Source organism: Mycteria americana, chromosome 1, assembly GCF_035582795.1.
Source record: "Mycteria americana isolate JAX WOST 10 ecotype Jacksonville Zoo and Gardens chromosome 1, USCA_MyAme_1.0, whole genome shotgun sequence".
Classification (NCBI taxonomy): Eukaryota; Metazoa; Chordata; class Aves; order Ciconiiformes; family Ciconiidae; genus Mycteria; species Mycteria americana.
The window spans coordinates 96584467-96610217 of record NC_134365.1 but is presented as its reverse complement, the minus strand read 5'-3'; the positions used below and the strand labels follow the sequence as shown (position 1 = coordinate 96610217).

General features: G+C 41.8%; 1 protein-coding gene and 1 long non-coding RNA gene across 8 annotated transcripts in view; one reads left to right on the top strand and one right to left on the bottom strand.

Annotated features, from left to right (window-relative positions):
- The first annotated feature begins 318 nt into the window (after positions 1–318).
- On the top strand, positions 319–8550 carry LOC142415623 (uncharacterized). Of its 5 annotated transcripts, none has more exons than XR_012777480.1 (7): positions 319–376; positions 1056–1268; positions 2272–2349; positions 5058–5164; positions 6634–6731; positions 8139–8272; positions 8494–8541. It is a non-coding gene; the product is annotated as an uncharacterized LOC142415623 (long non-coding RNA). The 5 variants fall into 5 exon arrangements; XR_012777483.1 differs by having other exon boundaries at positions 333–576; XR_012777481.1 differs by having other exon boundaries at positions 333–1268; positions 8139–8276; positions 8498–8550.
- Positions 8551–12119: 3569 nt separating this feature from the next.
- Positions 12120–25751, bottom strand: part of DCBLD2 (discoidin, CUB and LCCL domain containing 2) — a 66345-nt gene continuing 52713 nt past the window's right edge. For all 3 annotated transcript variants that reach the window (XM_075513656.1, XM_075513664.1, XM_075513648.1), the window contains 6 exons: positions 19590–19737; positions 19050–19208; positions 18003–18096; positions 17559–17608; positions 15762–15899; positions 12120–14680 (listed from right to left, as the gene is read on the bottom strand). In XM_075513656.1, the coding sequence (XP_075369771.1) occupies positions 14238–14680; positions 15762–15899; positions 17559–17608; positions 18003–18096; positions 19050–19208; positions 19590–19737 (1032 nt within the window). In that variant the 3' untranslated portion in view covers positions 12120–14237. The remainder of the gene's footprint in view (positions 14681–15761; positions 15900–17558; positions 17609–18002; positions 18097–19049; positions 19209–19589; positions 19738–25751) is intronic.

Here is a 25751-nt window from a genome sequence, read left to right as displayed (position 1 = left end):
GAACAGGGTGTGCCGGCGATGCCACCTTTCAGAGATAAGTTGCGGATTATCTGCTTCTGGTTTAACTGGCACATCCCGTGCATGTTTCTGGCAGTAGTATCTTCTGCCATCTTCCTGCTTCCCGCCGGTTTGGCCAGCGTATCTTTGTTTTGGTTAACTTGCGATTCCTTGCCCGCTGCGAGGGCCGGGCGACCCATCTGGCGCGGCGCCGTCGCCAGGGGGCGGGGTCTCGCGCTGATCGGCGGGGGCCTGAGCCAATTGGTGAGCGGCGGGCGGGAGGAGAGTTGCTTGTTGCAGCCAATGCGGCCCCGAGGAGCTGGGGGGGTTGGAACTTGCCGCTGGCGGCAACGGCTCTGGAGTAACGTACCTCGAACAGGTAGGGGCGGGCCGTTGAGCGCGCGGCCACCGCAGCTCGCGATCCCCGCGCGGGGCGGTAACGGCCGGCGTGTGGCTGCGCTGGCGTCCCCAGCCCGCCGGGGAGCCCTGTGCTGCCGGGGGCCTCTGCCCGGCCGGGGCCTTCTGCTCTTCGGCCCGGCCTGAGGCGAGAGGGCGCTGCCGCCGACCCGCCGTCACCAGGTCGGGGGTGGGCTGTGGCTGCAGCAGAGCCGAGGCAGGCTGGGTGATTGCAGCTGCTGGGCCCGAGGGGCCTAACGTGCTCCCGAGGGAGCACGGCTTTCCCGGGGACGTATTTTTGTGAAAGCACTGCCTCATCATACCAGATCCAGAAAGCGCTCTTTGGAGCTGGCGCTTTCTCCATGTCACCTTTGCCAGCACGCCTGGCAGCTGTGAGCAGATGTTGGTCTGGGTCTCACCTGAACCTGCACTGGAGCACTTGTTATGTGCCAAACACTTCGTGCTTGTGTACCAGGGCTCGCAAATTTCCCACATGGGAGTTTGTGATACTCATAGCCTTAGAAGAGATCCCAGTGTTGGATCAAACCTGCTTCAGCACTGTGTCTGTATGAATGGAGTACAGTTCCTTTCTCTTTTACTTCTTTGTGCGTTTCTTAGTGTGGGCAGACAGCAGCTTTTTTAAACCCTCTGTGTTTGAACAGCCACTGTGGAACACCCCCAAATCACAAGTAGCACTGGGCAACATTAGTAACATAAGAACAACCTCGACTGGGTCCATCTAGCTTAGTACCGGCTTCCAATGACAGCCATGAGCTACAAAAGAGTAAAAACAAGTCAAAGCATAAAAACAAGGTGAATACAAGATGGATACAATGTGACAACTGCATCCCAACCACTGCACCATGTCTATTCTGGTAGGTTGAGATTTACATCACTAAATCAACATGTCTGCATCCATTTCAGCTGTTCTATATGCCTTTATATGAAAGAGGCGCATTTGCGCACAATTTATTCTTTACTAGAACAGAATCAGGGAAATTGTTTTGTTTTGTAAGCCTAAAAATCCATATGCTTCCCTCCAACTCACGTCACGCATACCATGTGTGATCTTCATTGACCAATAAAGTGCCTGAGAGGAAAATGCTGGATTGATCCTGGCATTTGCCAGGCATTTGCGCTTTCCTTCTCTAGTAGAAGAAATAGGTTCACTTATTTTTAAGGCCTTTTGAATACAGTTTTCATCTGAAAATAGTTACGTTAATAAAAAGATGTACAGTAATGTCTTGTAATAATACTTAATGTAATAATAAAATGCTTTTTTGTATAAATAATTATGTTCTGAGCTGAATAATACCTCACTTACTTGATATGAAAGCAAAAATTTTATTTTTCTTGTTTAGAGCTGAAATAACCCATATTCAGAATTCAGACAATTTAAAATTTGACTCAGTAGGGGGTTTTTATAAGTATTGACCATTGCATATTTAGATTATACGATCAAGGTCTTACTTTGCTAATCAACTTCAAAGTAGGTGGTAATAGAATCCACTTGTTTTGTTTCCATGGAGTTGTCACTGCTATGAAGAAATAAACTTCAGTTCATCGCAAAACTGGCTTGCAAGTGTACTGCAGAAAACCTGATTAAGACTGTGGTATTTTTATATAATTGGTTTGTACAGAAAAAATGTGGTTTCACATGCTGTTTTTCCCCAAGTTATATGAGAATAAGGGCTTGTTTTTATTTTGCAAAACTTTGTGACGCTATCTTAAAATAGAACTACATATAACATATAATATATATATATATATATACACACAAGTATTGTAAATACATTCTTTGTGCATGCGTTTATGCAACAAAATCAACTTGTTATTGGGGTTTTTTAATGTTAAATTTCTGTTTGGTTCTATATGAAGCTTCATGCTTAGAAGACATGCAAACCATCTCAGGTTATACTCAAGCAAAATCTGAAGACGTGCAAAAAGGAATGCCACGTAAGCATTTTTTAACTATGTGAATGAAGATCTGAAAATATTTGTGTTTGAACTGCAGAACTTGAAAATAGTGAATTTGTCGAATATAACTTACAATGTAAAATGAAAGGGAAAAAAACTCACTGAAATAGTGTAAAATTGTGTATACAGCTTCTCAGAACTCTTATGTGTCGGTCTTCTGGCTCTGAGAAGTGCTGCATCCAAGATCCTGCAGAAGTCTGACATTTCATTACTAGTTAATTTTTCCTTTAAAAAAAAAAATCCCTAAATTAAAGTGTAGTAGTGTTGTTCCCACAGGAAAACAGCTTCCTTGTACCCCTCTCTGTACCAACAAAGTCATTCATCACTAGAGAGTTTTTAAACTGTCATTTATGAAGTAGGATTCAACTGGTATATAGTTGGACCTAGTCATTCGAACTGTTATGCAGCTATCCTGCAGACTGATAAATCAGAGAAGTCATTGGTGGTGGAGACTGAGAGAAAAATAAGTGTCTCAAATGTGCGGATATATGTTAAGGAAAAAGATTAGCTCTACTAACAAAAGATTAGCTATACCAATATATGTTAGAGTCTCTTGCTGTCCAAATTCTGTTGGCATTACAGAAAACAAAAAGGTGATAGCATTAGAGGGCTGGTATAATGACTTATGGAAAAAATATTATTGGAATTATTTAATGCTAAGTCATACACATGCCTTATAAAAAGCCAAATTTGGAATTATGCACAAGTTTTGAAAATAGAAGTATAGTTGTATTTTGAGTGGTCTTTGAAGTCGACTCAGTGGGAACTCATTTTTGCAGGCAGTTTTATTAGTACTGGATATCATGTGGCTGTTTGTTTCATTATTGTATGAGTTTAAAATCTGATACAGATGCAGAAAACATTAAAACTTTTGGAATAAGGAATAATGGTTTCAGTCTCTTGATACTGACAAATTTAGTATCTGCCACTGTTTGGAGTGGGAATACTGCCAGCAGAGGTCTAGTTTTATGAGAGAAGTCTGGTTTAATAATCAGCATTTTTTTGTTTGCTTTATGTAGAAGACCAGTTCTTTGTGTATATGGTTTCATCTTCCTCTACTGTGTTGAAAAAATGCTGTAAAATATGCATAGAAGCATAAATTATTTTGCTGTGAAAACATAATTGAAATATCATTGGTTATAACCTGCTGTTAGGAACTGGAATTTTGTGAAGATGTTGAGTTTTTTTCCTTTACATCAAAGTACTGGATTTTGATCCCATTTAATTTTGGGAAATTAAAGTAACTGTCAAAATAACACTGTATTGTGGTTTGCTGTGATTACCAAAAAGCTGGGCTGGAAGAAACTGAAAATTCTGGAAGTCCATGCTGCTGGAGGAGTGGTTTAAGTGTTTGGTGTTAACCAAGTGCCCCATGGTTTATTACAGCTATGTAGTACATGGTTATAAATACCTTCAGGAATGTAAAATAATAAGCTAGGCTGCTGGCCATTTGGCTAGTAATGGAAGGATTGATGTTAGGTAGGTATAAAAGGAGGAGGAGTGGTATAAAAAACAAGACACTGTAAAGAGCAAAAATCAACCAGGACTGACTTAGCAAGCACACACACAAAAAACCGTCCCTTTTGGAAGTTACAACAGAGCTCCCTTGGAGCCTGTTGTATATTTAGTCCGTACCATACATTGCCTGGGCAGATTCTGAGACCTAATTATTCCAGTGGTGGGCTGGACCTTGCCCCACCAAAACCAGTATGGAAGCTATCCTACATTAACCTAGTTGCAAAATTGGGACCTAACATTCTGTTGGGGATCTAGCTGCTGCTGGGAGAGAGAATGTCTTCACCAGATGTGTCACAAGCCTTAGAAATTTTATGGATGCAAGTGGGGGGGCTGGGGAGGGGCTTGCTTTTTGCATGTGTTATTCCTGAAGAGTTTGTTGGTATTTGGAAAGCTGCTCTTCACTAGTGATTAATGTACTATTATTAGTGTTTGAATCTATGAAATAATTTTGTGCCTTGAATAATTTAATATAGTGAGATTTATCTAGTAGGATCAAAGACTGCATATTGTAAGTATGTGGTTCGTGCTTATGTATATGGTGTGTATTGTGCCAGATATGACTTAAGACAGGATGCTGAGTAATTCTTTGAGGATAGTAACATGAGGTCTTTTTGCCCACTTGTCTGAAGGAAGATGACTTTCCAGGATTATAGCTAAAATGCTGTTACGTGGGCTGAGAACTACGAACCCTGTTCTGGCTACCTTTTTACATTAATGAGTTTTTGGACCAGCTCAATGCTTTCTTGTTGCATGAAAGTGGGGCTGGGAAATCTCTTAAAGTTATGAAACATTTATTTGAGCTTTACTGAAAAATGCAAATTTTTGCTTCCAATGGATCAGTCTTCTTGGGGAGAAGGAGGCATTGGAGTAAGTTACCTTTTAAATATAGATGGCTTAGGAACTTCCTTTGAGATTTCATTTTTTTCCCCATTTTGTTTCTTGTTCCAAAATTGTCATCATAAAACCTGAAGAAAAAAAGCAGAGGCTTGTTTGCAGTATTTTATCTCAGTGTCTGGAGAATATTCTTATTTTTGTTCTGCAAATGCAATCCTGAATGAATCCTGAATATATTCTGTCATGGCTGTTTTACATACACAAATGAGTTTACATTTTTTGTGTGTTTTACAATGCTGTTATTTCCATTATAAAATATTACTTCGTGTTCATAGCAGGAGCTAAAAACAAATCTTGAATCTCAGCAAGATTCCTGTGAATCAGAAATTTTCACTGCTGTGTCATGAGATTGAACAGTACATCAAATACCAGTTCAAGACAGGTACTATTTTCATGTCTATATGCAGTCCTGTTTAAGGTACTGTTATCTGCTAGACTGCAGTGAATGTAAATTTTACATTCCTGTTTCAGTTCCCCTGCAAATTATGCAGCTTTGTGTTGGGATCCTCTGTGGGGTGGGGCTTTGAGATGGATTTCCCTGGACCTCTACTTACAGTGAGCTCCCTAAAGAACAGAGGGCTTTTCAATTCAAAAAACTGCAGCAACTTAAAAAGGAACGAATCAAAGTTAAGGCAAAACAAATAAAGACAACATAAATCCCCTGTGTTTCTGTGGTATAGGTGTCAGCTTTGTGTCAGCATGGTTCAGGCTTCAGTTTGGTTTTGGGCTTGGTTTCAGTGCTGCCTGGGTTTCGCGCTCTCTAGCCTGTAGGATGTGTCTCTGCCACTGGTGCTGAGGTGGTGGTGCCTGTCTGCTCCACTCCATGGAGCTGTCATCTTTACAACACCCTTTATTAGCTTGAATGGTAGAATTTGAAATTTAGATAATCGTAGATAATTGTAAAAGACCTTTGTTCTTATTTTTTTCAGGTCAGTTTCTTTATAGTATATTTTGTATGACAGTCCATGCCGGTTTTAAAGTCTTTCACTTGTACTGAGGAGTTTTCCAGTGGTTTGTCCAATTTTCTTTCCTTTAAATTGAGTTTACTGTGGTAGAGCAGAGATGACTATTAAAAGTAAGGTTCTGTTTTCTCTCCCTTTGAAGTATGAAGGAGTATAAAATATCACTGGCCTTTTTGGTTTATTTGCATCAAGATCTTAATTACTTTCTTTATTGCCTCTTAGAGGTATGTGTGAAATATGTCTGCCTTTTGATCTTAAACTGCAAAATCTACTATGTTAAAGGTCCTCATCATTTAAAATTCCCTACTCTGTTTTCTTTGTAGCCATTCCTTATTTGTTACTAATAATTGCTATGAAAAGCTCTTTTTCTTGCCTCTTTAGTTCATGAAATGCAAAAGAGATAGCTTTTCATTACATTGGCAGCTAAGGAATGTTGTTTAACTGTTGAAACAAGGTTTACTTTTTAAACTATTCCATCTAAGTTGATGCTATAAACCACGACTGAAAACAGGACTGCAAAACCTTGCAGTCATTGACAGGTCAGGGAGTGCGATCAGCTTTTCAAAACTGTTAATACAGACATGGTGTATGTGTTGTGACAGCAATACCTTCCACTGCCCTTTTTTCCTCTGTCTGCCTCCACCTGCTTTCCTTTCCCGAGCAGGTTCATAAGAAGCCTTGACAGAGGCTGCACTTTTATGCTTTGCTTGCACCAAAGGAAATTCCTGACTAATTATGGAGCTTTTTCAGATCCTTTTCTTGAAGTAATTGAGGCTTTCTGCATCATCTATCTGCTGTGCTCTCTCCTTTGCCAAAAGCTGTGGGCCCATTTCAGCCAAACGTGAAAGAGCATTGTCTTCAAGTTTTGTTTTGTTTTGTTTTAAAAAAGTGGATGGCTGGGTGAAGGAGACCCAAACAAGTGCTTCCCACTGCAGAGCAGCGGTCAGAACTCACCTATGAACCTTCCATTATGCAGCAGCTTATCAGGTATTTTGGAGGAGAGCATGCACCAGGAGACAAAAGGTCGATGCTGGGTGGAAGTTTCCACAGCCGACATGTTAACCAGTGCACTGGCACCTCTGGCCCGGGACTCCCCAGGGAAGTGGTCACTGCACCAAGCCTGTCAGAGTTCAGGGAGCATCTGGATGACGCTCTTAAGTCATATGGTTTAGTTTTAGCGAGTCCTACGAGGAACAGGGAGTTGGACTTGATGATCCTAGTGGGTCCCTTCCAACTTGAAGTATTCTATGGTTCTATGATTTCACTTCCTTTAGAGTAGTAATAATGCAGTGCAGCAAGCTGAGCTCTTCTCAGATGGCGATGTATTTTAGCAAATTGTTTTTCCTCTCCTGTGGAAGAGGTAGGCATCTTAGTAGTAAGGAAGTTGTTGTAACTCCTCCCTTTAGATAAAAAAAAATGCATGCACTCCTCCCTCTACAGGGGGAACTAATACCTGTACTAATATTCTGTACAGCAGGCAATGGTGCTTCTACTGGTACGACAGAAAAAAATGCAAGAACTTGTAGAAGCAGTAAGAAAGTAATTCCCAGTGAGTGAGAGGCAGTATAAGATGAATGCTGGAAGTTGCTTTTTTCCTTAATGTGAAATGAAGTAATTATCGGTGCGAGAACTTCAACTGTTTATTGGTGGTGGTTTTGAATACCGCTGAGGCTTTTTGTGGTAGCAAAGGAAACCTCTTCCATGATTCCCCAAGGCAGTGTGTGGCCGTGCGGAGTGGCTATTTTGGTGCTGGAAGATGACCAGGCAGTGAGGTGCAGCCTCCCTCAGCACTTGTGTTCCCTGTGCCTGGAGATACTGCAGCAGGATTCTGGCAGTTTCCAGGCGCAGAAGGTGGGTCACTACTAACTGTGGAAGTGCCAATAAGCCCCAGTAGTTAGTAGGCAGCCGTGCTGCTAGACATCCTGCTTTCCAGGCAAGACACTAAAACGAAGTCTGACCATTTTTGTTTACAAGAGCTTTAGCTTAACTTCATTACCAAATCTTACTTTTTGGTAATTTCTCCTAATAATAATTACAGCATTTAAACATATTAGTGTTGTGGTCTACTTCAGAGGTAGTTACAGTGACAATTAAAGCCTTTTTGTCAGTAACAAGGATGCCTTTGATTGTTCTGATGCAGAAAAAAAATAATCTTCACACGATTACTGAAGGTACTGCAGTACAGAACATATCTTTATAACCTCTCAGAAGTCGATTCAAAGTAAACCTGTAGAATGGCTTGAGTAGACCTGTTTCTGGGATTTCTGAAGGAATTTTTTGATCAATCATCCATGCATTTATATCAGCTGTTTTAGATGTGTATCAGATGTTTGATACATAAAGCATGGATTCTTTTTTACTAATAAAATACAACTCTTTTTGCCTTTGTTTCAGAAAGACTTATGTACTAGACTACACCAATATGGAGACTTCCTGAGCAGAATGGATTCTGGCACTCAGCCTGTTAAACAAAAAGCTAGTTTTGGAGACCTAAAACCTTGTGAAGCTGCAGCATGTTCAGGAGCAAGGCAAGTGAACTGCAGGTACTTAGAAAATAATGTAAGACTTAAAAATTATTTATGGACTATTAAAATGTATTGTGACATTGTGTTAGTGTGAAACCTGACCTGTAGACCTCCATTTTCCCCTTCAATTGCATCCTGACTGTTTTGGACTCTGTCTTGCTTAAAGCCATGTACAAAGGTAAACAAGCTAAAAGAATCACAACGTTATTTAACTTTGGTTTTAGGTAGACTGTGATTCTACTGTAATTTGACCGTGAAGTTGTTTCTGTAGCCACCCTAGGTAAGTTCAGCATGCAGACAGAAGTACACTTAAAAGCTGTTTTAGGCTTCTACCAATGTGAATGTAGGTGCGAGTCTGTTCCAATTTCATGTCAGTACATGGCCAAAAAAATAGCATTTCTTTTCCTTTTGCAAGGCAGCAGAGACAGCGGTTGGTATAAACTTCTGGGTGTGCTGAAAACTGACACCAGTTTCAAGTTTTATATGCTTTTTTTAGATCAGAATTTGGTTACTGATCATGTAGTTTCGTAAGTGTGATAGTTGTGCATCTCTTGAAGTTGAACCATGGTATATTTGATTATATTATCAATAATTGTTTTAAGACTTACCTGAAGAAAAGTTTGAACAGACAACTTCCAAAACTAACTTTCACTGGAATAGCATGTACAGTAACAATTCCTTAGTGCTAGTCTCTTCACAGGTCAGATTCCCCCATTTGAAGTATGTGCATTCCATTGAAGTTTTAATGCTAAGAGATATCTGAAGTGTCTAGCAGAGTGACAGGAGTTTCTTCCAGCTTGCAGAGACACCTGTGAACTCCCAGTACAGGAAGAGAAGAGAGTTTACTGCAAGCTTAAGTGCGTTCTGTTTTCATCAGTATAAAACAGTACAAATGCCGAACAATTATTCTTATGGATGAAGGACAAATTTCATTCATTTACATGAAAAGCTTTACTTTTTCGGGAACTTTCCTTCCTAGAAATAATGTGTTATTTGTGTAGTGAACAGAATACTTGGCCTTCAACTTAAGCACTTCTCATGGGTCTTTCGCTACTGCTCTACAGCGTTTGTGGGAAAGTAATAAAAAAAATAGTATGTCAGGACACTTATGCACACTAAGGTGTGTGAAAGTAGGGTGTTTTGGCTCCCGAAACATTTTCAGAAACCTAGATATGTTTTTGCTTCATTTTTTTTTTTCTCCTCCCCTCCATCACCCATGATGTGGAAAACCTTAAACATGAAGCTGAGACAGCCCAAGCTGAAGTAACGTATTTCAGGTAAGTTGCATTTCATGCAGAATGTATGTTTAACAAGATGCAGAGACAGATAAAGAAATGGCAAGTGTTCTGCCTTACACAGATGGCTGTCCCATTTGAGACCAGTCCTTCAAGAACAGTGGTCAACTAAAGCAGGGATGCTTGCAGGCATGCTGGCATTCATTTTCTGGAGACAAGTCTGCTTGTAATGTTACAAGGATGTTTCAGTTTGACAAGCACAGGACTGAGCCATTTAGGATGCAATTTTAACCTTCTACTTGCAAAAGAAGAGTAATTATGCTTTCCTTATTTTAGGAATTGCAGTGCTAGAATTAAGATAAAGAAGGGGAAAGCTTTGAAAGCAAAAGCAGCTTTTTCTCAGTAACTGGAAAATAGCCATGGTCTAATTGAAGAATAAACTAGCAGCCCCTCTACCAGTATAGAGTTGGTGTGCTGACTCTGTGCTGACAGTTGGTGGGGGGATTGTCTCTGCATCTAAGCAATGGGTTATTGTGTTGGGTTTGCATGGCAAGGCTTTGGTAGCGGGGGGCTACAGGGGTGGCTTCTGTGAGAAGCTGGTAGAAACTTCCTGTATGTCTGACAGCCAATGCCAGCCGGCTCCAAAACGGACCTACTGCTGGCCAAGGCCAAGCCCATCAGCAATGGTGATAGCACCTCTGTGGTAACATATTTAAGAAGGAGGGGGGGAGGGAATGTGCAACAACCTGCAGCCAGAGAGAGAGATGTGAGAGAAACAACTCTGCAGACACCAAGGTCAGTGGAGAAGGAGGGGCAAGGAGGTGCTCCAGGTGCCAGAGCAGAGGTTCCCCTGCAGCCTGTGGTGAAGACCATGGCGAGGCAGGCTGTCCCCCTGCCGGAGCAGGTGGATGCCCAAAGGAGGTTGTGACCCCGTGGGAAGCCTGTGCTGGAGCAGGCTCCTTACAGGACCTGTGGACCCAGAGGAGCCCACGCTGGAGCAGGTTTGCTGGCGGGACTTCTGACCCTGTGGAAGGGACCCACGCTGGAGCAGTCTGTTCCTGAAGGACTGCACCTCGTGGAAGGGACCCATGCTGGAGCAGTTTGTGAAGAACTGTAGCCCGTGGGAAGGGCTCACATTGGAGAAGTTCATGGAGGACTGTCTCCCGTGGGAGGGACCCCACGCTGGAGCAGAGGAAGAGCATGAGGAATCCTCCCCCTGAGGAGGAAGGAGCGGCAGAGACAAGGTGTGATGAACTGACCGCAACCCCCATTCCCTGTCCCCCTGTGCTGCTGGGGGGGAGGAGGGAGAGAAAATCAGGAGTTAAGTTAAGCCCAGGGGTCAGGGGAAGGTGTTTTTAAGATTTGGGTTTATTTCTCATTACCCTACTCTGATTGGTAATAAATTAAACTAATTTCCCCAAGACGAGTGACAGTAACTGGTGAATGATCTCTCCCTGCCCTTATCTCAACCCACAAGCCTTTCATTGTATTTTCTCTCCCCTGTCCAGCTGAGGGGGAGTGACAGAGTGGCTTTGGTGGGCACCTGGCATCCAGCCAGGGTCAACCCACTACAGTTATACTGGCCTGGAGCCTGACTTTCTCATTACACTAACACAGGGCAGCTGCCTGTGCTCTGCCTTAGCCTCTCGTCACACAGGACTCCAGAGCCAGCATTCCGCCAGCAGCAGGTAACTCCAGGGAAGCTCCCTCCTGTCGATACCACTTGCCCCTGCAGCAGACTCCAGCCCTAAGGAGAGCTCTGGTAAGTGTCAGTTTACTACTTCTAACGCTTGGTGAGATGGGGCCAGGGACCAACCCGTCCTCTGTGGGCGGTTGCTACATACACCTACGGCCAGGAAATGGTACAATGTCACTCCTGGAGGCAGGGCATGCCACACTACAATTGGGGGTTAACTCATAAATAACCCTTGCACTTCCAAACTACAAATGAATTAATGCAAACATACTAATACATATGTACAATTTATTTAAAATACTTTTTAACATACATATAAAAACCCCTCACTATTTATACAGTCTAAGTTCTAGCAACATATACAAATACTGAGCAACTACAATACATGCTGAGGTAAGAACATACATTCTGGGAGAATACTCAAGCCAAACAAGATTGAAATACATTTTATATCCATATGTCTTCACATGTAAGACAGACCCATTAAATGTACCTCTGCTTGTACTGTGCACAGGAGAATGCTAATCTTAAGTGTGTCATGCAACTTACATTTGGGAATCAATGTTTAACAGTTTGTAGCATACATTTTAAACCCAACCATTACATATTCAAACTTCTCTTCTTAGCCCTAGCAAATAACATGGTCAAAGATGAAAGCAGGGAGCAAAGTTTAGGACCAATTTCTTTCAGAAAAGGGACTTAAATTCTGAAAAACAACCATTCCAGTCAACAGCTCATGCTGCTCGGATAATGAAACTGCATTATGGTTGCTTAAAAAAACCCACTGTAGAGAAACTGTTTCATTATTACACCATCTTAACCTACAGTATATCCACAGTTCTACCATACCTGGCCTACAGTAAAAATCACATCCAAGAGTGTTAATTTTACTGACTTGAACACATCCATTTATTTTTACGGTAGATTAATTTTTCTAAGCCTAAACAGGTACAGTTTAAGAAGGCATAGGTTTCTTAACTTGGCTGGAATAAATATGTCGCATCTTGGTGCAAACAAATAACCTCCCACCCCTTTCAGATAAAATCAGCTCAGATAATTTCAAAGTCATAGTTACTGCTGATGGGTAAGAACACTTACTTACCTGTTTAAGCAAAACTACAAAGATTGCAGACTAGCTTTATCAAGCAGAAGTTTGCTTTATCAAGCAAAAATACAACTATAGGCAGGAATTTCTTTTTCATGAATGGGTCTTACACACCACCCTTACTTACATTCACACTTAGGCTTAGACACCCAATTCTAAAAAAAAATAATTATCTTTCTCAATGAATGAGAATGAATGATCAAAAACTTGTAGAATTGGGCTTTAAGGTAGCAGAGGGTATGTAATAACATGTTCTAGATGTTGAACAGGCCAAAGGTAATTTCGGATTACTGAGTCTATATATAGCTCCTGTGCAAACAAATTCTCAGGTGGTAAGTCAGGATACCGGACTGGTATAAAGACATGGTGGCAGCCCTCTTGAACAGTGTTTTAGTTCTGATGTGGATGTTCTCCACCTAGTTTAAGGACCCTGGGCAATAAACAAGGCTGACTTGAGTTACATCACAGAAACAAACAGTAACCACTGAAGTCCATAAAACTGGGCTAATGTGTAGGTAGGGCATTTCACATGTATAAATTAATTCAGCATCCTCCCAACAGTGCTGTTACAATAAAAATAAAGCATTTTTACCATGGGTTTTTTGTACTGCTTAGGTTAAAAAGCTGTGCTTTGTTTCTGACAAGATAAAAAACAGCAAATATGACATCCAAATTGTCTTCCTTTTGTGATTACCTAGCTAAAACTGATCTATGTTATCTTAAATAGAAGACTGCAATGTTCTCATAGTAGAGAAACACTGGAACATTCAAAGGATACAAATTCAATTAAATGCTTCTGAAATGGACGCGCTTTGGAACAGTACTGCTTCTCCTGCATTAGACTTCTACTAAGAACAATCATAAGAAAAGCCCTAAGGCCAAAGTTTTTCAGTTGTGCTAAAACGTACCATATGTGCTAAATGCGTGTATAACAAGCTGTGCACCATTAGAATATTTGTGTGCTTCCTTAAGCACTCACAAAAGTATATACATACCTGTCTTTGTATAAGCTCACATCTTAACACACAAGAATAGATACTCTGGGGAGGGCAGGGCAGGGGGACAGGGAGAACCCTTGAACACCTGGATGCTTCTTGCACAGTGACCATCAGGGAAGTCTGAATTTGAGGCAGACGCTATTCAGAGTAGCCTTCACTGAGTAGGGAAAAATGTAAAAGCAGTTGCCATGTAGTTTGCTTGTATGACTTTGTGCCTCCTGGATCTCTAGGAAGGAACAAGCTCAGGTGGCTTAAGGAGATGAGGCAGAAAACAGATCGTACAGACAGCAGATTCTAGTTTTGGAAGGCTAACAAAAATGGTGGGAAACTTCTGAGGAACACACAGCTGACGATTCCTAATCCCGTGAACAAAAGCTGAAATAACGTAATTTATAATCACAACTATTTTATGCCGTGAAGTTAATGGGATTTTTGCCATCAGTCCTGATAGTAGTTTTTAAAGTCCAAAGTTGTGCAGGCATTTTAGATGGTAAAATGAATTTTAGAAGCTATAGTGCTTACATATAGATCTTAAAAAGTTAGGAGCTTTGGGTTTTTTTTTTTTTCCCCCAGAAATAGTACCATTAGCAAGAAATTATTGGCTTTTGTACTTTAATCTGTTTCTCCCAATTTATCATTCACATCTATGAATTACTGAAGCTAACCTTGAAGAGTTCTTCTCTCATGTCTGACAAACAATTGTACAGTAGTAATAAAAAAGTCCGCGGTTTTGCAGGAAACAAGCTGTAATTATATACACAGCTTAAAGAAAGGCAGAATTACTGGTTTCCCAGACCTCCAATACCACATCTTTTGGTTCAACGTGGTATTGTTTAAGACTAACAATATCAAAACAATGCGATTAAAAAATGAAACTGTCAGCTTTATGGAACTGGCTTTTAAAAACAAGCCACCATTCTACCTTACTTGTGAGCTAACTTAGTTCATCCTTACTCCCAGTAGAATGGGCCACGCTCTGTGGTACCTGGTACACCAACTCGTCGGTGGCACCCAGCCCTGGTTGCCCCTTTGGTGTATCGTACAGCACCTGTGCTGATGATGTGCTGTCTGTCCTAGATAAGAGTTTATTGTAAGTTCCAACCAGTGGAGGAGCTTGATTCCCTGCAGCTTTGAAGGTGGAAATGGAAGGAACGCCAAGAGGTGTGCTGGGATGGCTGGACATGTCCATGATTATTGGAGTTGCATATTCTGGTCCAGTTATAGGTAGCGGTTCAGCATAAGCATGGTAAACTTCTTGTATAGGTGAATTGTAAGGGTCCAAATCGGCGTAACTTGCTTCTTTCCCTTCCTCTGGTTTAAAGGTCGATCTCTGATGAAGCGTGCCAACAATTCCCCCTACCAGTGGCTGAGCATACTCTGTGTTGCAAGCCCCAAGAAAACAAAATAAAAACACACTTAATGGATTTTTTTTTTTTTACAGTGGAATCACGTTAAATACAACCTGTCAATTATTATCCTAGATCAAACCAGTGGTCCGTCTCTCTCTGCCAGCGCCAATTGCTTTGGAAAAAAAGTAATTTCCACCCAATAGTTAAAACCATTGGGATAGCTACAACATCCTGACTTCTCACGTTTGTACTTCTTCCCTTGTGAGCTGCAATTTCCCATGCTGTAAATCTGCCTCAAAACAAAGTTTTTTGAAACATGCTTCCCTGCAAAATCAGAATGAAATGAAATTACCCTGCCTGGCTTTGGCTAAAAAGTGGTCCTTGGGGTGGAGGGTTTGTCCTCTGCAGGGGGAAGCCTGCATGTGGTCAGCTCAGATGTTTTAGTGCAACAGATAATCTGAGTTACAAAAGCTGGAGGTGAGAAACCTGGCTAGCTGGGCAAAAACAGACAAGCAGCCAAAAACAGAAAAGTCATTCTGCCTGCTGTGAAGCCGTAATTCCTGCACGTCTGTGTATTTCTGCCATCAGCACGTGCACAAAACCAAAGGCACAATCCGTCATCTTCCTCTAAGGACTGGTTCACCAAGTAAAGGGCATATGCCGTTATCAGTAACTCCTCCTTTTCCAGATCAAAAGAATGATTTAATCCAGTCAGTGTAGGGAACCAAGTGCCACATTTCAGATTTGTGTGTAAAGATAACGGGGTAAAATTATTTCCAGTGCACGAAAACATGGCTAAAAAAATCCTTCAGCCGTTTATGGGGTTTAAGTACAAGTAAAGAAACTTTCAGTTACTGCATTAACTTGGGAAAGTGTCTATCCACAGCACATCAAGTCAACTAACACATACTTTTATGATAAGCCAAGCATGGATCTGAAAAAGCTTGCATTTTAAGAAACGCACTTACCAACAGAACTATTTGTAGCCCAATTCCCGACATTTTTTGGCATTTCGTGTGTGTGTGTCTGTCTGTGTGTATATGTATATATGTAGATAGATAGATAGATAGATAGATTAAAAACATAGCCACAAAAACAGTAAAATGTACCTGCAGACTCTGTTTGCAGCATTGTTGGGACTTCTCTTGGTCTTAGGTGACTAATTTCACTGCTGCTGTAGCGTACGGGAGTTTCTTCATGTTCTGCTGATTTGGTCGGGAGAAACTGCTTCATTCCTTTCCACCATCCTTCCCATGGATTTAAAAAAGAAAAAAGCCACCTAAGACTGCATATATGCTGTGTTTTAAGCTACTGAAATATTTTTACACCACAGCTTATATTTTGTAGTGGCTGGTATTTGCGTGACCCTAAGGTTAGAAGATATTTTAATGTTTTCTGGCAGACTGAAGATTCAGAGGTGAAAATGTTACTCTCACCCAATCAACTTGCCTGAATGCTCCCCCTTCAAACACCTGAAGAACTGCTGCAGTCTAGTGAATCTATCCCTGAATGTCCATTGGCAGCTGTGCTGGGGCTACCCCTCACATTAGTAAACTCATCAAATACAGAAAATGCTAAAAAGTCAGCCATGATTCCAATTTGTAAATCAAATATTTACACAAAATTTTAGACAATCTCAGTTATAACCTAAGAGTACATGTAATGAATGTGGTTTCTGTTATTGTCATGTTTCTAGCTGATCAGTGAATATTTGCAAAAACCTGAATGAGGAGGATTTTAACTTGAGTGGAAATGACAAGGAGTGACTGTGGTCATGAACGTTTTCTTAAGAGAAGGTAGGGAGGGTTGGTTTTGTTGGGTTCCCCCCATCCTTTCCCGAGTAGCCAGAGCCATTCTAGTTTTGCTGTCCATTAAGATATTTCATTCCAGCTCTAAGAGACCATCCTCTAGGTAAAGCCCAAGAAACAGGAGATTCAACCACAGAACACTGTTTAACAGAATTTGAGGTAGCCTCTGGGAGGGGACAGACAGAGGTTCCACAGAGAAGTGTAGCAACATTATTTTGATACTGCGTTTTGACAAATTTCCTTTTAAAACACACCTGCATACTGAACCTTTAAATTTAAGCAAAGAGGAAGAAAATCTGGCATGTCCATCACTGACATTTAAATACAGGATATTTTGAGTCTGCTATTCTAAGACAACAATGCTGTGAGCTATCAGAAACAAACATGTAATGAATAAAAATAAAGTAGTCAACAGGTTTCTTGTCTAAAGGATAAGGCATACTTAAAACTGCCAGTGAGCAAACACACAGATGTGGAAATTTTCCACATGAGGACAGAAGTGAAGCATGGTCGTACAGACAGTAGAGACCCAGCTGCTGCAGCAGCCCTTTATGCTGTAGCACACACGTTTTCAGGACACTGGCTAAGTGCTGCTTGGTGGAATTGTCTGATCTGAAGCTAGTGGGGCACAAGACAGCAGGATGGAAAATATGCCTAAAAGGGGCTCCAAGCAATCCCACATGCTTACTAGGGCAATGCAGAAAGACAAAACTTGATAGACCTTCTACACGAAGAGGAAAGATTTTTTTCCAGGACAAAAAAGGTACCAAATATGTGATTATCAAATGTATAAAGACATTCATCATAAATAATTTTTCCCCTCACGTTATATAATTAAGAGGTTCTATACTTTGTTTACTAAAAAAAGTCTGAAGCTGTAAGCTCTAACAGGAGACAAGGCATTTTCTATTTCTGAAAAAAAATTCAGAGAATGAAGCAGTTAAGTCTGTCCAGAAGAGAAATTCGGTGTTCACTACGCCTGCATCAGTCAGCATTAGAGAAGCTTCTGATACTGGAAATTGTCTGTGTTACTGCAATCGGAAATACGCATCAAACCAAAAATGCCAAGTAAAGGACTTCATAAAACCGTTTTGTTACCTGCACGATCCCAGTAAGGTAAATCGTAAGTGCCCTCAGTTTTTTTCTTGCTGTGAAAAAAAGAAAAAGGGGGTATTTTAGCTAGTCTGCTTATCGGAAGATGCATTCATTAATTAATGCTCAGCAACTATCACCTTGGCTGTAACTGGTCCTCAAATTTAAAGTATAAGCACCAGTAACCTGGCTTGCCATCACCAGTCTGCTGCTACTGGAGAAACCAGTTTTCAGTAAAAGCACTTCTAATAAAAATAGTTTAAAAAAGCTGTTTTCACTGTCCTCGCTATTCAAGCGAACATTTTCTCACAGAGAATACAATTCTGAAAAAAAAAAAAGTCCTTCCACAAGTGTGGACCATGTAGTTCCCATAGCGATACATGCAGCATTTCATTCCCACACACCAGGCTAACATTCATTTAAAGCACTTTCAGTAATCTATTCATTTACCGGTTTCTCCAATGCCACGCACAAACTAAGATAAGAATCAGAGTAGTGAAGACCATCACCAGCACTGGAACCAGAACTGCTGCCAATGCCACATCTGAAAGCCATTAAATTAAGTGGTGTCAGACAGAAGAGCTTCTCATAAATCAGTTTTTATTTTGAAAATTACTTGGGTAAAGCACATAGTTTTCATGTATAGCATCTATCACACCAGATCCCCCAGCTAAGCTACCCTCCTGGATGCTCCCACAGTGTAAACGTCAATTAACATCTCGCTCTTCTACATGTATGCACAGCTGGTATTTTTGCAAGGTTTTTCATCAACATCAATGGATTTGTTTTAACGTAAGTAAGATTTTTCTGTTAGAACAATGTATTTTATGATTAGCAAGGAAAATCAAAAGAGCCCAGGAATATGCAACCACTGAAGTTTGAACCTCCTATAAGAAGTAAATACCACAGTGCCTTAACAGTTAATCACAATCAGCCTGTGCTGGGTCTGCGTGTGACATGAGACCATCCTGTCCCCTGCCATCCAAAGGACACTTCACCAGTGCCTACATCTCCCTTTTCTGACAATTTTCTTTGATAAACAGAATGATGATGCCAGATGATGTTTTTCAAATTTCATGCCAACATGACTGCTCCGTAAAAGATTAGCTATGTCAAAAGTGTTTTGTCCTAAGAAATTACCAAATTAAATAACAAAGCAGTTACGTCTGATTAATTCTAAAGGGAAGTCCAAGTTGCAACTTCTCCTTCTGACAAAAGTTGTTCAGTAATTAAAAGCCGAACTCAGTTTCTACAGGTTTTGAATGACAAAACTTCATATATATATGACTTGGAAGATTGGTTTTGTTTCTGCAAGCAGTATGCAACTGTATGTTTTTTATCATATGTATATTTAACAACTGGTAAATATTAAAAAGATTGATAATTTGCTATAATATATTAAATGTTGGGAAAATTCAAATTCAGAAAGCACATATATGCCAAAGTACTGTCAGGAGTTCCCATTCCCAAACACTTCTGTTGCTTAACTGTGGATACCTTTGGTTACACTTGGAGTCACTGTGGTGTTTTTTATTTCAGGTGTGAAAGTTGTTTTATCTGTCTGCAACAAAGTCTTCACTGAATGAATGAAGTCATCATTCCTGTCATCATTCTTGTTCTGAGGTGGTGGCGGCATGGTGATTTTAGGAGCACGGCCTTTAGAAGAAAAGAATTTATAAGAAAAGTTTTTTGAAGTGCTAGTTTCCTTTTCAGGAGAAGACAGCTGCAAGAGTTTGCTCTAAAACTTCTGTTCATGTTACAGAATGAGGAAAAAACCCCCATGAATCAATAACATTGAAAGCAAGTGACTGGTGTCTTTTGAAACACCTGTTTTCTAAATTACCTTGTTTATGCCTACACTAGGTATTTTCCAGGTTACAGGTAGTAACTTTGGAAGAAATTCAGAAGTATCAGTTACAGAAGGATTATGCAGCTAAGAAGTACTTTTTTCTCATTGAAGATATACCCACAATGTAATCTTTGCCACATTATTTCACTGCTTGTCTTGCACAGTTGAAAGGTTTTCAGTTGCCTTACCTATACTAAACTGACATCCTAGCAATTCTACTTTCATTGCAATTTTCTGGTGCCATTTTAAGGGGTTAATCCTAAAAAAGCGTGCAATAATAGGTGGAATGAAATTATTGCGAACTTCCTGGTACAATTCAGTGTTCCCTTGAAATATCTAGAAAAGAAAAAAAGAAAGAAGAGAAAGACATTATGTTATACAAATGAAATAGCAACTAAGTAACTACAACCAATTTGTTGTTTTACTTAGGAAAAATAAGCAGTGCAGAATCCTGAAAATTTACCCCAGAACCGTGCTGCTGCCTGCACATCTCTCCTCACTGGGCCCTATTAAATATACAACTAAGTAAAATAAAGGGGGGGGGGGGGGTGTACGTGTATGCACGCAACTACTTACTTCAGAATAAAGGTACCATGTAATATTCTACTGCTGCTCCCCAGGCAATGCCTGCTGTTAAAGACATCTCACATGTTTATGGCACTGAATAATGCCAACTCAGTCCATTTTAGTATTTTGCACTTACTCTTCAAATACATATAGCAAGCAGTTGTGACAATGGGAAAGCGGGAATTAAGCGGTGCCTTCACACAGTCTAATAGTTTAAGCATAGTCTGTCCTGTGCTGTGAACGGGTATGGCGTTTATTAGAAAGCATTAAGAGACGCAGTCAAATACGCAGTCACACTGTCCTCTAGTGGCTGCTGTCTGCAAGGGCTGAACCACAGCAAAATAAAAGGATTCGGGTTCAGAATGTGAGAGCTCTCTCTTCAGAGCCTCATATGGATCCATGCGGCTCTGGAAGAGAAGGGTGCAGGCTTTGCATAAAGGACGATCTAAAGCTGGTCCTTCACTGCTGGTCCTCACACACAAAGAGACTCATCAAAATTTGACAATACAGAACAGGTTTGTCTGGCCGAAATTTAAAACCAGTAAGCAGATAGTCACTGTATGCTGCAGCGTAAGCACGCTGACAAACTTACAGCCAACTACAGGTTTTGCACTGAGCTGCTTAAAACAATATAGAAACTAGGCCCAGTACTCCAACCCAGCAAGCCATCCCAGCATCTTCTTTGGGAGGTCGGGTTTGGTATCATGTCTTTGGGTAGGAAGTGAACTGCCTCTCCATGTTAGTGCACGGCAGTTGGGCTTTGGCTGGGCAAAAGCAGCTCTTGGGTGCTATTGCAACACATGTCACCCTAGAGGTGACAGTAAATGAGTAACATGTTTGTTTTTAAAGCACTGATACAGATACTGCAAATCATGCTGGACATACTGCAGAACAGAATTATGGCACTTGCCTGAAAAAGAAATATTATAGCGAGTTTTCTGCTCACTCACACCACTTGGTAAACAATAAAGCACCCTGCCACACTTAAGGACAAGCACTGTACTGTGTAACACCTGACTGTCTGCATAAAATGGAGCAGTCAAGAGTTTTCAGCACACTTCTGATCAATGCAGATCGCTGGTGTTCCAACCTTGATACACAAGATAGAGATTTTTGTATTGCACGCCTGTGTTTAAGTTTTTGTAACAGAATGACTATAGTATCCCTACAGGTTTGAAAGAAAACAATTATTCCAGGAAATTATCCATTCAGAAGCCCAAAAAACCCCCAAACAACCCCAGGGACCTTTAAGGGACTCATGCCTGGGCTCCCTGAGAGCTCCTCCTCTCAAAGGACACACAAGCCCCATTACTATTACTTACGCATAAGAATTTTGGTTTGTCCCTACATAGGCATTAACTGTCTTCATGTTTGAAAGCACTGACTGATCAAATAGAGATGTAAGTCAATTTAGTTAGGCACGGAAAAGAAATCACTTGGTAATGTAAATGCAGTACTTCATGTCTGAGTGTATTGTTTTTTCTACACCTTAAATTAGTCACCAGCACTTCCATTTTTATGTATCCAAGTAACACTATCAAACTAACTGCTAACTCATTCATGCTACAATCACAAGGTATTTGCCTTGAAAATGTACAGTCTCTGTTCTTCCCCAACTTGCTGCAGTGCAGATTTACAAGCACATGGCTCTCAGTGATATTTGTTCCTGCTCTGAATTTAAGCTTAGTGTTCTTAAATATGCTTACTAGCAATGAATGAAGACAGATTAGATGCGAGGGCAAGTCTATGGTGTTATTTTGGAAATAAATGAATAATACAAAGGAGTCACAGTTTGTGTGTCCAAGTATTCACAACCTAATCAGACATGGCAAGAACACAGGAGACGGGGTTCCAATTTACAGCCACTTTTCCCCTAAACTAGGGCAATTTTTAAAAAAATTTTTTTTTAAGGCGACAGGCTTGTAGCTACAGATCTCACCAGAGAATTATTTGTTTTGGTAAAGATGCAAATGAGAAGCAAAATACAGCGGTGACTCTTAGAGGGGATGCGCCCAGCCCAAAATGCTGTACAGTATCCTTGTTTGCGCTGTGCCGTGCCAGCGCCCACTCCTAAAAGAAGGCGCAAGCTGCATCTGGCTACCGAGCAACAGATGTGAAGTTACAGATTAGGAAAATAGATGTCCAGCACTGAAAGTTAGTCTTACTTCAGGTTTCTGAGGCTGAGCAGGTAACGCCAAAGGCAACAAGAATCCGTAACGTTGACTATTATCTTCAAGAAAGATTAACAGTAAAGTAGTTCTTTACTCCAAGCCTTTGATGTCAAGTGTTATGACAGTAACTTAACTTTACCTGCAGCTCAATATTTTTTGTTCATTTCATTTTTTGCACAAAAAAAAATTGCTTCTGAGCTCAACACAGTGCAAGTTTTTTGATGAGAAATCACTTTCATATTCCATTTATTATCAAACTCTCTCCATTTGCCTCTATGCTGTCAAACAAAACTTTTCCAACACTGCAACTTTGTTGTGTCATTTTTCCCCAATTATCATAGAATCACAGAATGCTTTGGATTGGAAGGGACCTTTCCAGGTCATCTAGTCCAACCCCCCTGCAAGAGCAGGGACATCTTCAACTAGACCAGGTTGCTCAGAGCCCCATCCAACCTGACCTCGAATGTTTCCAGGGATGGGGCCTCCACTGCCTCTCTGGGCAACCTGTTCCAGTGCCTCGCCACCCTCATTGTAAAACATTTCTTTCTTAAATCCAGTCTAAATCTGCCCTCCCTTAGTTTAAAACTATTGCTCCTTGTCCTGTCACAACAGGCCTTGCTAAACAGTCTGTCCCCGTCTTTCCTATAGGCCCCCTTTAAGTACTGGAAGGCTGCTATAAGGTCTCCCCGCAGCCTTCTCTTCTCCAGGCTGAACAACCCCAACTCTCTCAGCCTGTCCTCGTAGCAGAGGTGCTCCAGCCCTCAGATCATTTTTGCGGCCCTCCTCTGGGCCTGCTCCAACAGCTCCATGTCCTTCTTGTGCTGAGGGCTGCAGAGCTGGACGCAGTACTCCAGGTGGGGTCTCACCAGAGCAGAGTAGAGGGGCAGAATCACCTCCCTCGACCTGCTGGCCACGCTGCTTTTGATGCAGCCCAGGATACGGTTGGCCTTTTGGGCTGTGAGCGCACATTGTCGGCTCATGTCCAGCTTTTCGTCCATCTGTACCCCCAAGTCCTTTTCCGCAGGGCTGCTCTCGATCACATCATCCCCCAACCTGTATTGAAACTGAGGATTGCCCTGACTCAGGTGTAGGAGCCTGCACTTGGCCTTGTTGAACCTCATGAGGTTCACAGAGACCCACTTCTCCAGCTTGTCCAGGTCCCTCTGGATGACATCCCGCCCTTCTGGCATGTCAACTGCACCACTCAGCTTGGTGTCATCTGCAAACTTGCTGAGGGTGCACTCGATCCCGCTATCTGTGTCATTGATGAAAATATTGAACAGCACTGGTCGCAGTACGGACCCCTGAGGGACACCACTCATCACTGATCTCCATCTGGACATTGAGCCATTGACCGCTACCCTCTGGATGCGACCATCCAACCGATTCCTTGTCCACTGAACAGACCACCCATCAAATCTGTATCTCTCCAATTTAGAGAGAAGGATGTTGTGGGGGACCATGTCAAAGGCTTTACAGAAGTCCAGATAGATGACATCCATTGCTTTTCCCTTGTCCACTGATGTGGTAACTCCATCGTAGAAAGCCACTAGGTTGGTCAGGCAGGACTTGCCCTTGGTGAAGCCATGCTGGCTGTCTCGAATCACCTCCCTGTCCTCCATGTGCCTTAGCATAGCTTCTAGGAGGATCTGTTCCATGATCTTCCCAGGCACAGAGGTGAGGCTGACAGGTCGGCAGTTCCCAGGGTCTTCCTTTCTACCCTTTTTCAAAATGGGCACAATGTTTCCCTTCTTCCAGTCACCAGGGACTTCACCTGACTGCCATGACTTTTCAAATATCATGGGGAGTGGCTTGGCAGCTACATCAGCCAATTCCCTCAGGACTCTGGGATGCATCTCATCAGGTCCCATAGACTTATGTATGTTCAGGTTTCTCAGGTGGTCACGAACCTGATCTTCCCTTACAGTGGGAGGGGCTTTACCCCCCTGGTCTGCAACATGTTGTCCATTGACTCGGGAGGGGTGAGGAGAGCGGTTGCCAGAGAAGACCGAAGCAAAAAGTTGTTGAGTACCTCAGCCTTCTCCTCGTCTGTTGATACTAGGTCACCATTCTTGTTCATCAGTGGAGGTACGCTTTCTTTAACTTTCCTTTTCTGGTTGATATACCTGTAGAAGCCCTTCTTGTTATTCTTTGCATCCCTTGCCAAGTTCAGCTCCAGCTGCGCCTTGACCATCCTGACCCCAACCCTACACAAGTGGGCAGCATCCCTGTACTCTTCCCAGGTTACCTGTCCCTGCTTCCACTGCCTGCGCAGTTCCCTCTTGCTCTTTACTTTGACCAGCAGGTCTCGACTCAGCCATGCTGGTCTCTTCCCTTCCTTGCCTGATTTCCTACATCTGGGGACTGAGAGCTCTTGTGCTTTATGGAAAGCATCCTTAAAGACCTGCCAGCTCTGTTCTCCTCCCCTGTCCCTGAGGACCATTTCCCAGGGGGTCCTACTGACTAACTCCTTGAAGAGCTGGAAGTTTGCTTTCCTAAAATTTAGGGTCCTGACTCTACTCCTCGCCTGTCCCATATCCCTCAGGACTGTGAACTCCACCAATGCATGATCACTGCAGCCCAGGCTGCCTCCAATCTTGACGTCATTGATGAGCTCACTTGCACTGGTGACCATCAGGTCCAGTATTGCATCCCCTCGGGTAGGGGTGTCTGTTACCTGGGTTAAGAAGTTATCCTCAATGCGCTCCAGGAGTCTCCTGGATTGCCTACAGCTTGCCGTGCTACTTTTCCAGCAGATGTCGGGGTGGTTGAGAGTCCCCCAGTAGGACAAGAGCTTGCGAGTGTGAAGCTAATTCAAGCATTTTATTCTTTTTTTCATATATAAAAATTTTAAGAAAAGCTTTTCTTGAGTACTGACAGATCTCTAGAAACTATTTGCAAAGAGGACTACAGGAAAGCCTTGGAAAAGCTTTTGGTCTCCTGAACAACGTTAGGAATTTCAAACATTTTTCAAAAAAACGGGGAATAGCACCTCCTGGTTTGTCTGGTGTGCACTTATGTAAGGCTCAAAGGGAGAAGCCTGCATGCATATGCATCCAAAAGCAAAGCTGTATCAAGTGAGATGATGTCAGACAGAGGAAAAATCGGCTATTTTGAAGCCTAAGAAATCAACCATAGCGAACTCCTTTCTGTCATCTAACTACAGCTGGCACTTCCTGGATATATATGGTTCTTCATGCATTGTATCTAATGATACAGAGAGTGCAAAAAAAAGATCTGTTGCCTGTAATTTCAAGCTCCACAATTTGTTTCATTTCATGAACTTGCAAGGAAAACAATATGCTCAAATTAAAAGGCAACAGCTGCAAAGGTTTCCTAAGAAAATAATCAAACTAAACAAAGCCTTAATCTAGGCGGCTTGCTAGCTGAGATTTCATTTTATGGCCAGAAGAGGGCACTCGAAAACTAGCAAAAGAAGCTGGACTTTCCCCCCCCCCCCCTTGAATACCTCATACTAACAGTCCATTAGTTCACATTGTAGGTTCAAGGAGATGGACCAGCCCTGACAGTAAAGTCTCCTCCTTTCAGGAAAGTTTCCTACTGTGATTATGTTCAGTGTTCAAAAACCTCTTAATTTAACAAACAAGACAC